Source organism: Myotis myotis, unplaced genomic scaffold, assembly GCF_014108235.1.
Source record: "Myotis myotis isolate mMyoMyo1 unplaced genomic scaffold, mMyoMyo1.p scaffold_m19_p_9, whole genome shotgun sequence".
NCBI lineage: Eukaryota > Metazoa > Chordata > Mammalia > Chiroptera > Vespertilionidae > Myotis > Myotis myotis.
The window spans coordinates 43,218,675-43,231,112 of record NW_023416401.1 but is presented as its reverse complement, the minus strand read 5'-3'; the positions used below and the strand labels follow the sequence as shown (position 1 = coordinate 43,231,112).

General features: G+C 34.7%; 1 protein-coding gene across 6 annotated transcripts in view; it reads left to right on the top strand.

Annotated features, from left to right (window-relative positions):
• Positions 1 to 12,438, top strand: part of LOC118663263 (zinc finger protein 407-like) — a 190,078-nt gene that overhangs the window by 35,961 nt on the left and 141,679 nt on the right. For all 6 annotated transcript variants that reach the window (XR_004970010.1, XM_036322710.1, XM_036322714.1 and 3 more), the window contains exon 3: positions 3,787 to 3,901. Coding sequence is in view for 5 of the 6 variants with exons in the window: in XM_036322710.1 (XP_036178603.1) it covers positions 3,787 to 3,901 (115 nt within the window). In the remaining variant the exon portion in view is untranslated. The remainder of the gene's footprint in view (positions 1 to 3,786; positions 3,902 to 12,438) is intronic.

Sequence of the window (12,438 nt, the reverse complement as noted above, 5' to 3'; positions counted from 1 at the left end):
ACTGTCTGGTCAAGACATGTTGCTTATAATTGATGTGTCCATTACTTGAATTCTCTTGTAATTATAGTCAATAAGTCTTGTAAATGTGTTAAAGCTCACTAAAAGCATACAAATTCAAGAACAGAGTAAGGCTAATAATTTAAAATAATCAATGTAGGCATTTCAGCACTTAATTTCCCTTGTGTGTTGATAGCTGATCATTCTTAATCCATTAAGATTTATTTAGTCGTTTACAATGCAAAATAGGTTTGCACTGGTCACTTGTGCCATTTGAAAATGTCCACCAGGTTAAGTGCAGAATGTAGTCCATTAGTCTTCCTTGACTATATGTATTAATTGCATTTAAAATCAAGTTAATGTGGATGTGAAAGTGAGGTAACTATCAATATGTGACAAAGTAACCCTACTTATATAAGTTACATCATTGATTGTAACATTTAGTAAAAGTTAGCATACTTTTTAACATTTTGTGTTGGGCTTATCAGCAAGCACATTTTTGTTGTGTTCTGAAGCACAACAAAGGCGTGATCCTGAGGACACAATGCCTGTCTGCCATTTCAGTCTTGCAAAGCATTTTTTGGGGAAGTTGCTCTCCAGGTTTTCACTCCCAAGTTTTTTTCTTGGCGCCTCTTAGAATGAATTGCTTTTTTGATCTGTTGCTTATGTCCATGAAATAGTAATGCAGGGACTGTTATTAATGGTTAACTGGAAAAGGGCTTACTCTTCCAATCCTTGTTTTTATACTTTGTGATTTACTATATGTTTTATGTAACCTTTCCTTCCCATCCTCAGTACGATGAAAGCAGCACTATAAGAAATAAATGAGTTGGTCATCCAGAATTATAGGGAAAAAGCATTGCAGAGCTTCCAGGGTGTTTGCTGTCTGAAGCCACCCCATGAGCAGAAAGAGCAGGGTCTCCTTTCCTATTACATGAGTGGTACAAAACCCTGGTCCTCTTCTCTCCTGCATCATTCTGTTAGAGCTTTAATTTCCTGTAACAGGGAAGGTGTCTTTAAGCTAGAATACTGCAAGCCTTCATTTTGTTCGAGTGTACTGGTCACTCGTGCTGTCTAGAAGTGTTCACATGTGGGGAACCAGGGAGTTGTATGACTTCACTGAAAAATTCCCAAGCCAGGGCTGGTGGTGTCTGTAACTAATTATGTGATGGTTTTGAGAGGTTGAGTTGGCTTAAGAAGAGATGGTTCAGGAGAGTTGGTCTGTAGGAGGTAAGCAGAGTGAGAGCATGGGTGTGATTCTGTTCACTGCTTCATCTCTGTGCCCTGCACACAGCTGGCTCTCAACGTTACTGTTGGAGAAGTGAATAAGTAGATGGACAGTTGCGTGAATGAAGTAATGAAGTGCCAGTGTATAGGGAGGATTGTAGCATTCAGGCTAGAGCAATGATGGCGAACCTTTTGAGCTCGGCGTGTCAGCATTTTGAAAAACCCTAACTTAACTCTGGTGCCGTGTCACATATAGAAATTTTTTGATATTTGAAACCATAGTAAAACAAAGATTTATATTTTTGATATTTATTTTATGTATTTAAATGCCATTTAACAAAGAAAAATCAATCAAAAAAATGAGTTCGCGTGTCACTGGGCTAGAGTTAACAGGCATTAGATGCTGGGTGTATACGTCTGACTTGATTCTTTAAGACCTAAATTTTTATTAATTTTTTAATTTTAATGTCACATTCATGTTTGCATAACAGTCAGTAATGACTGATATTAAGGAAAGTAGTACCTCTGGTCCCCTAGTGTTTGGATTTTAATGGCACAGAAAGATGTTAACACAGTCTACTTGGGATATAAGATATGAAAAATACTCAGAGCCTTCATGATTTCTGCATGAAAGCTGTCAACACAGTAACTCATTCATGTGTTGTCAACACACTAGCAGTAATCACTGAGACCTGAAGGAGCTAGAGTGTCTCGCCAAGGAGCCATGTACAGTCCATTGAAAGCACTGAAGGTCTGTATCTGGCCCTTTGTGGCACATGTGTTCACACAAGGAGGAGCTCATCACAATGTCAGTGCAGGATGAGCAAGACTAAAGCTTAAATCCACAAGATAGGTATTTTAAATCCTTTCACTATATTGTAATACAAATGTTGAGGGGGCTTTATTCTCTTTGTTTGAAGTCCTGATGTTATTGTTAAATTAATAATTTCATAATTACCTATTATCTTGAATGCATTTTAATCCAAAGTACAGGTAAATTGATTCTTTTCACTTATGTCGTTTATAAGTCCCTTTATAGAGTTCTTGTTGAGATGAAGTGTTTCAAAGTGGTGATAGGCTTAGTTTTATCAGAATCATTTAAGTAAACTGTAGTTTCTAATGTGATTGATATAATGTGATTGTTGTAAGCTTCAGTCTCAACCTGCTTTTGACATTTACACATAAAGCTGACTAGATATAACCATTCAGGTGTTAAATATATTTTATATCTACTTCTAATGGCAGAAATGGAAGTATTGAGAGATCTGGCTTCATTGTCATTGAACTGTGAAATATTCAACCTTGTCTGCCCGTGCTAGTACTACTGTTGACTTTTTTATTTCTGTTAGAAGATTAAAATTAAATGCTTCACTTTTTTTGTCAGCTTTTGGGAATTAAATTGAAATTTAAGACTCTAAAATTTTTTACTGAGTGCTTCAATTTCAACAAAGTATTCTTGGAGGATTTTTTTTTCCAAGGGCACTGCACAAAGGTTCATTGATCAAATTTGATTTATTGCATTTTTTTTGTTTGAGCCTTTTTGTATATTTATTCAAGTTCACATATTTCATATTCTGTCTGATCATGTTAGAAGAGGTGTTTCACCAAATAGGGACTCAACATGAACTGAAAAATCTGGAAACATATTGCACTGACTTTAAACAGTGATTTCTGTGATTTTCATTTATTTGAAGATTTACTGGCTAGAAAATCAGAAAATGGTGTATATATGTTGCACCTTAAAAAGTGTAGCTTCTCATTAATGTGGATACTGATTATCTGTAACTACATTGGGTATAGTCTGCTACTGACACTAAGTTTGTTGACTATGAAATAGTTTTGTTTTCTCATTGAATATAGATTAATTTTATTTCTTTATGAAATAAAAAAAATTGTTGGTACTCTGTTTTTATGTTGAAATATTTGCTCTTGAAATTAATAATAACTAACATGTCAGTACTTTTGGTTTGCAGAATCAGTACAGATTTTTGACTATAAAATGGCCATAAAAGCAAATAATTTATCCATTGCATATTCTTAAATTCTATGCTGTTAAAATAGTAATATAGTGACTCTTTGGGAATAAATGTAAAAAATATCTAAAATACCATTATTAATGTGAATAAATTTAAAGCTGCAGAAGTTTATTTACTTGATGACAAATATACTTGAAAATATCAGCTACTCCGTATGCATTTATATTTTTAAAATGTCGCATTTTAAATGTGGAGTGACTGTAAAAGATACTTTTGTGAATTGTAAGGAAAATATTTAAAATTATTTATCTCATCTACTTGATACTAGTCACCTGAGTCACTTTTGACTTTAAATCTTAGAAATATTATTGAAAATTAGGGACACTCATTGAAGCATTCAAGTCTCCTTGGTGGAATAATTATGGAATGCAGGTCATTTCAAGTTAGAAAGGAATGCAAGTGCTCCATTTTTGGGACAGAAATTTCTAATTAGATTGAAAGTATGATTTAAGGTCTAAGCCTCTTTTAAAAGTGTCAGTACAGTATTATTCAAATTCAAATAATATTTTATGTTAAATTTACTTAGGATCAAAACCATTCAAGTGCAAGATCTGCCATTTCGCAACAGCTCAGCTTGGCGATGCCAGAAACCATGTCAAAAGGCACCTTGGGATGAGGGAATACAAGTGTCATGTGTGTGGGTGAGTAAATTGAAACCGTTTCCACTGTGTGAACCAGGAAGCATGTGCAGGATATCCATTGTTTCAGAATTCAGAACTGATAAGAGTAAGAGGGGCTAAAATTACGCATGCATATCCCCCTTCCCATTGTTATGATAAATTCCTTAAATACAGTTATGACATTCTTCTCCACTTCTAATCCTGTACTGAAGATGAGCAATTTTATGGGCTACAAGGTCAATTTGAACCTGTAATCTGTAAATTGACTAAATTATAGGATGTTCATTCACTTTGGCAGAGAGAACTGGAAATTCCATTTAAAGACATAAAAAATGCATAATATAGCTTTAGGAGTGTATATGTATGTTTTTTTACTTTTGCTTTGCTGCTTTAATTTTAATCACATTAGTGGCTCTTTGGATCCATTGGACATATTCTATAAGGAAAAAAGCAGAAAAGGACCTAATTTCGGACAACTGGTTACTATTATTGCAGGGAGGAACCTTTAAAAAACAGTGTATAATGTATGTTTTCATGTAACTTTATTTCAAAACTTGTTTTCCTTTTTTGGTTAATGGGTTTTTCTTCTGATGAATCATTCACAATCTTTAGTTGTCACTCAAATGTGTTACATTTAATAGGAAGCACTGAGATGTTGTAAAATGTTTTAAAATGCCATGACATACCATGGTGTCTATGGTATGTCATAGGACATTCAGAGCTGGATCTTAATACCCTACTTCTGATTAAAGATATGTTTTAATGTTATTATGCCAGAGAAATGAATTAATAAGTGTATCACATAAAAACACTTTCTATGTGAAACCTCAGAAACCTGCAATTCTTATGTCTAATTCACAAAATAATTTAGGTTCAATTAAATTATGCAATGTGCTCATGTTATATTAGGGTTATTTTTTAATTTGAAAATTCCTCTGGTTGGCACTATTGTGTAAATATAAATGACTTTTAAGTCATAAATACCTGGTTTTTCTTGGATACTACACTTCATCCCAAGATGCCATTGTATTTTTTGACTCTTAAGATAACTTTAAAAATGACTTTGCAAGCACTTTTATTAACCATGGTCTGTGATTTATTCATGGACAGAATTGATGGTTCAGTGACTTGCAGCTAAAGTAAATGAAGACGAACTTTTGCCCTAAAGCCCCCTGAAGATCAGTGCAGAATGAGTTTTGTTGCTACTGATTTTAGCTGCAAGGGTCGAGCACCAAATGGTTCATTTTAATTGCTCTAGGTCTTGAAATTAAAAAAGATATCTCATTTATTGTTTTTACCATATGAGTTATAGGAAAGAGGAAGGCCCTGACTTCAACGAAAATTTGCTGTCAGATGACCATAAGCAGTTTCTTCCTCATTCATTTCCACAAAACAAATAATTTTTGCATACTACTGTTATTAGAAATCTAATTCCATCATTTTTATTAGGGTTACTAAGACCCTGGAAAAGGAAGAAGAAACTTTTTCAGAGAACAGTTTTTAACACATGTAGCATCAAAAACGATACATGATTGATTGGCTTTGCTTGTATAATTTGAATAATGCACACTTTGCTTAGCTCAATGCTTACCACATACAATTGAAATGTTGCACTAGCGGTTTATATATTTGATGCCCAAGATAAAGAATTGAAAATGCATGTAGATATTTGAGTTTTATACTGCTATCGTAGAGTTCTACATATATGTGTGTGCATAGGAAAAGCGATCTAGATTCCAAAATTGTATCTCTTAGAATTATGGTAGTCATTGAATTGTATTTGACCATGAAATGATAGATCTCTTATTTATTTTAGAAATGAAATTTAATTTAAAAGTTACATAATAATTTTACAGTATAGATATTTTCACAATGCAGCTAATCATTCTGAAGAATTGAAGTAAACTAAAAAATGCCTATTGATCTATGTTGTTGGAGTAGAAAAATAGTGAGTTAAATACCCTTCAATGTTAGTGTCTCATAAGTTGTTCATGTGTTTCAAAGGGATAGGGCAGTATGTAAGTTAAACATTAAAGTGGAAAACATAAAAAAAAATCTAAGAGTTGGCTACCAGATTAGTGGCAGTAGAGAGCATTGGTACATTAACATCACTGACAATGTCAATTCATTATCATTGATGGCTAAATAATCTTAGAGCTGCTCCGTGGACCTATTAGTTCCTGAACATAAGCAACTCATGCTGCATTTCTTCATTAGCTTTAATTGCTATAAATTTTACTTTAAAAAAAAATCATGCTTTAAAAGGTGAAGTGATCTTTCAGGAACATTAACAGTATAATTTTGTCACAAACAGAAGGTCCTGCACTGTGTTTTCTTTTCTGCAGTAATTAGTGTCTTAGTGTATGTTTTTTTTTATAACTTTATTAATAACCTCTTCATTATTTTAGTTGACAGAAAAAATGTTTTCAAATAATTTTGATTGCATGATACTATATAAGAATAGTGGGGCAGGCAATACATTTATTATTACTTTTTTTATTGACCTGTTGGTTTTCTTGGAAAAAGCTACACAAAACAAAACCTAGTATTTTATGGTGAAATTAATGGAAATAATAGTGGATTTTGTTGACTCGAGCTCAGTATTAATGTTTCGGATTATTTGTGATTGAGTTCTTTATCATATCTTTATGTGTCTTTTATTTGAACCTTGACGACGCTCATCAAATATATAGCTGATATTTTTTTCTGAGGCTTAGTTTAAGATTGTGTATTAGCTACTCTCTTAACAAAAGCTACCTTTTAAACTTCCATTTCAGTTTTTAAAATCTACACTGATTTTCTTTGATTCTTTAAGTTGAATTTTAAGATAATCTCTTATCCCTTCTCAGCAAATCTTAGCTACAATCTGTCATGGATTTAAGGTAGTTTGAAAGAGAAGCTGAATGTCTTCGCAGTCTAATTCCTACTGGGTAGCTGGATTCAGAACTTGGGATTTAAGTTTTGTTTACCCATGTGGTTTACATGCTCACAGCATGGTAAAAATTAAAAAAATGTATTGTTTTGAACTCCTGTTTTAAGAACATGTTATAGATAACTTTATTTACAAGCCTTTTATTTTACTTTTACGAGGAACAGTTTTTGAATAATACACCTTCTTAATGTGTTTCTTATATCTGAGTGTGAACTTGAGGACTTTTATAGAATACAGATGTATTTATATATACTTGATGGATAGTTAACATGGAAATGGCTATGGGTGTGATAGAGGGGTTTAGTGGGGGGGGGAAAATAGCAAGTAATGGAAAGCATTTGTATACATAAGTTAAAAATTTTTTTGGAGGGGCATATGTTTAAGAACAGGTTAAACACATATTTTTACTAAATCCATGATCTTTAACTTTGCCTATTTTCAGTAGTCAAGAACTTGAAAATCTCAGTGGCTCAAAAAAGTCGTTATAGATACCGTGTTTTGTTAAATTTACTTAAATTTATTTAATAGTGTCTCTCTGTGTGTACATATAATAGTATGTATAATACTCTAATAAATAGTATTTATGGAGTGCTGTGGTTTAGTGGGTGCCTTAAGTAATATTTATTTGTTGATCTCTATAGTTTCATGAGATTGTTTATCTCATGTTTCTTATCCCCACTGTACAGATGATAAACTTGAGATTAAGAGTATTTTTAGTAATGGACTTAAGTTATGGAGTAGTAATGGTAGACCACTGTTTTCTTCCTTTAACTTCCATTTTCCTTATTTCTCTGCTTTTTGTAATATTTGTTATTTTGATTGCTGTCTTTTATTTGTACTTGTTTTTTCTCTCTAGGTTGTTTTCACTAGCATGTAATAGCTGCAGCTTATCTCCTTTCAGCCCCTAACCACTCTTATTTCCTGCTTTTGCTCAAACTTATCTTCTTTTAAAAAATTGCTTGTACAGTGTTTTACTTTAATAATATGTTATTCAGTCTCTCTTATTTGTATCTCTCTATTTCACTTTTCTCATATTAAACTGCTGTTTTAAAATTTTTTATTTTTCCCAGTTTTTTATGTGTTGATAATTTATTGCACTTGAGTGGTTAAAAGTTAAACACATTGGTATAATAGAGAAAAGTGCCTAAAAAAGTGAATATTTTATTATCTTTTCATTAGGATAAGAGGGGTAAAATCGATCAACCTGAGTTATTGTTTTTCATTACTGGTTACTAAATAAAAAAGAGTTAGTAGAAAACTAGTCAATTCAGTAAACCTAGGAAATACACCTAACTTTGTATGACATAATTTACAAAACCCTGGTATGCATGATTTATGGATTATGGTATTTTCTGATTGATTTTCTTACGTCTCGTCTTGAATCTTGTGTATAGAGTTAAATAGTTGAGTAGAATTACCTAATCGGGAGAGAATAAGAGCATTTTCTAAATCTGTCACCTCTGGGTTCATGAAAAGATTCTAGACATTTTCTATTGTGTATTAGTGTGCTTATGAACTGTTTATTCTAAGCTGGCTTAAGTAACCTTAAACAGAAAGTTACTAATGCAGTAAAACTCTGTTTTTTTTTTTTTTTTGCATGTGTGGCATTACCTAGTTTTTGTGCATTAGAAGGGATCTCTATGTAGATGATTATAATGTCACTTTCTGACCTTTGCAGCTTGAATAATTGTAAATCATTGCTTCATAACGTGTCAGAGAATGTCTGTACTAGGCAATTAAATGGCAGAATATAATAGACCAAATTATTGCCTGTCATGTTTTCAACAACACAGTTAGTATTTGAGTTACACTTAATCATTACGTGCATTAGCAACTTCATTGGAATCCAGCTTCAGGCTGAGCATGAAATACATTACATTATTTAAACCTCTAATGGTACAAGTCATTTATTTGTGTTGAAGTGTACAACATGCAGAGTTTCATAAAGCAAGGAACATTTGAGAGCTTAATTTATCCAAATCAAAGTCTAAATGCAGATAAACACAAGTGGCAAAAATTAGTAATTTTTATAGGCTGGAAATATTTAAAAATATATGGTTGTGGGTAATTGTAGGCAGCAGGAATAAATTAAAATCACTATTTTTAGTCTTCTCTGAGAACTAACGCTGTGTATACCTAAGTCATTAAAAGCACCATGGAATTGCATTTTTAGCTGAACAGTTAATTACACCCATCATATCTACAGAGGTATCCAAATAAAATAAGTAGTTGGTTCAGCTGGTTGTTTTGGTTAAAGATACATAGATAGAAAAACTTTGTATTGTGGCATGAATTATGCTTATAACAATATAAAATGCAGCATCTCCCATTTTTATAAAAAAATCTAAATTAACATCAAAAGTACTCTTATAAAGGGTGTATTATATTTAAAAAATATTTTAATGCTTTTTCTTTAACGATATATTTTTGTCTTTACTATGAAATTTTCAAAATGCCACGTAATGATTACTACTGTCTCTCTTCCTGTCAGTGAGGAATACAAACTGAACAAAACAAAAAAATTATTTTTTTTATTCTTCTGATGTTAAAGCTCTTGAAATGTCATTTAAATAGTGAGTGGACATTATTTTATATTTTTTACACACAAATCAGTTTATAATTTGAAAGTCGAAGAGATATCTTAGTTATATTAACATAAAAAACATTCAGACATTCTCAGCTCTGATTCTAGGGTGTTTTCCAATGAACTGATTTGTAAATGTGGGAAAGAATTGGGGATAGGGTTAGGTCAATGGAAACGAAACAGAAGAACATTTTCCCTAGGCTGTCCTCATGGTGAAAGGAGACATGTACCCTATTCTTGGTTTTTGTGGCAGTGTTTCCTTGAATTTTTGCCATGGCAAAGTGGAGTTATAGATTTACCCGAAGGTAGTAAGTATGATCCTATATAATAAAAGCGTAATATGCTAATTAGACTGGATGTCCTTCTGGACAACCTTCTGGCCGAAGCTGGGGCTGTGAGGGCCAACGCAGAGGCAGGGCCGAGGCAGCCGCTGCGTGTGGGGCCAAGCCCCTTGCACGAATTTCGTGCATTGGGCCTCCAGTTAACCTATAATAAAATAGAAATTAAGTACACATTGTCACTTCTCTTTGACAGTTGTGTTGCAGTTGTCCTCTCTCTTTAAGATCTATCCAGTGAAAAAGTCATATTTCAGTGACTTTTTTTATTTTAAAATGGTTTTGTGGTGGCTTTAAAATTATATTGTGGACTCAGGATTCTTTAGCCCTCCTGACCTCTACAGTGGAATACAGGAGGGTAGCCTCTCTCCTGGTTTCCTTTGCCTGTTCTGTGATTTTTTTTCTTTATTGTTAGCCTGTTGTCTCCCTCCTTCTTCCTGTTTATTCATGTGTTTATGGAAGTCCTTTACTTTCTAGAGGGATTTGCTCTTTGATGTGTCCAAGACAATGACAGAGGAGGTGTTGGGAATGTAGATAGGAGAGAAGCATAATCAATGACTCATATATTCATTCATTTCCTGTGGGGCAGATTCTCCAGAGATTCCTCTTGTGCAGGCCCAGTGATCAGGTAGTGCAAAGGCTCTGTAGTCAAATGCTCCGTGTGGGAGTGACAGACATAAAGGGAGATGCCCCTCAGAAGTAGAAGTGAGAGACGGTGGTGAGTAGGTGCTCATTCCTGCTGAAGAGCATGAGGAATGGCTTCCTTTAGAGGTGATGTATGAGTTGGGCCTTAAAGGATGAGGAGGCATTCACAGGGCAAACTCAGACATTTTTAATAGAGGGAACAAAAGAACAAAAGTAGCAAAGAATGGGATAGCCTGGCATATTACAAACACTGCAGGAAAATCCTGGAGTGTAAGTGGCTAGATGGGGTGAAATGGGAGATTAAAAAAATATTAGATAAAAACTTATGCCAGTGCTGCTAGTCTTTGGGTAAAAAGATCAGAATAATATCTGACTCAAATGGGTACAGAAAGCTTTGGTAAAGAAATGTCCTAGTCTTGCTCGCCAATTCAGGAAAGATTTCATTGGATGGGTAGCATTTGCTGTAGAGGTGAGTGGGGGTAGGCGGATAACCAGGGCTGACCATTCCAGACAAGGTTTCGGGGGAGTTCTGCCAGGAGCATGTGTTCAGGCTGGGCATGGATTTCAGCCCTGCCAGAGGCCAGATCACTTGCAGGGAAGGCAGACCCAGGGGTGGCTGGGTGAGGCGGGCCTGGCCAGAGCACAGCCCTGTGCCCTGCAGGGTGCTCAATGCTGGCCTTTATCTCCACTTTCTATCAATTTTTTTTCTTTCCATCACTTGTCTGCTTTTCTCCCAGCTTCCTAGACTCTGGATAGGCAGGGAAGGGAGGAAATAGAGACCCTCATGGGAAGGGAATTGCCACTTCAGAATCAAGGGGCCTGGGAATTTGCCATGGGAATTATTTTTAGGAGAATTTCACTGTTTTTAATTTTAATTAGGGACATTATTGATTGTGGATAATTGTAATGAACACAGGTTGATATTGGTTCCATATACCCTAATATAGTGTAGTTCCAAATAATTACAAGGACATACAATTATTGGACATGCTGCAGGTGTCCACCTGTAACTAACACATTGAAAATGGATGGTGGAGTGTTCCTACACCCAGGTCATTTGGATGGGCCTTGCCACCTGGGACAGGCCTGTCCATCTAAAGTATAAACACTCAGTAATGCATGTTTTTCTCTTGGTCATCGGTACCTTCCTCATTTCTGAGCACATACATGGTTTTATGTTTCTGTGGGTTCTCCCTCCACACCTCTGTCCACTTTAACTCATCCCCAGGGTCTCTTTCCTCCCCTTGCTGCCACTTGCTTCAGCATTTTACCAAGAATTAGTGCAGAGTCTTTGTTGTGAAGATCAGAGTGCTGAGTAGCTACAGTTCTAGGCACTGTTAATGCTACCCTCTAGATATAGGAATTTTTGTTTGATTGCTAATCCTCACCCGAAGATATTTTTTTCCCATTGATTTTTTTTTAGAGAGTGGAAGGGGTTGAAGGGGAGAGAGTGAGAGAGCGAGAGAGAACTTTGATGTGAGAGAGACACATTGATTGGTTGCCTCCCGCACATGTCCTAACTGGTTCCGGTGATGAACCTGCACCGAGGTACATGCTCTTGACTGGGAGGGAATTGAACCCGAGACCCTCTGGTGTGCAGGTCAATACTCTAACAATTGAGCCATGCTGGTCAGGGCTAGATATAGGAATTTTTTACAAATTATCATTGGTCTGCTATTCCCATTCCATTTTTTTAAAAAAACTGTTTACTGCTGAGGGGCTATAGGAATACAGTATAATGAGCTGTACCAAAGAATGCTTGTTTTGAAGTGTTGATAAAGGGTTAATTAGCATCCTAATCCACATGCCAGCTTTACCTGTGGTTTATGGAAGCTAGAAGAGTCTTCCTATAAAATCTATTTGCCTGTAATCTTCCCTCTGCTATAGAAGTGCTGCTATAAATGAAATAGATGAAATTGGTCTCTTGTTAATATGGCTGGTCATTATCATGATTATATTAGCAAAGAAGCAAGATTTTTATTTTAAAAATATTTTTATTTATTTCAGAGAGGAAGGGAGAGGGAGAGAGAGATAGAAACATCAGTGATGACAGTCATTGATT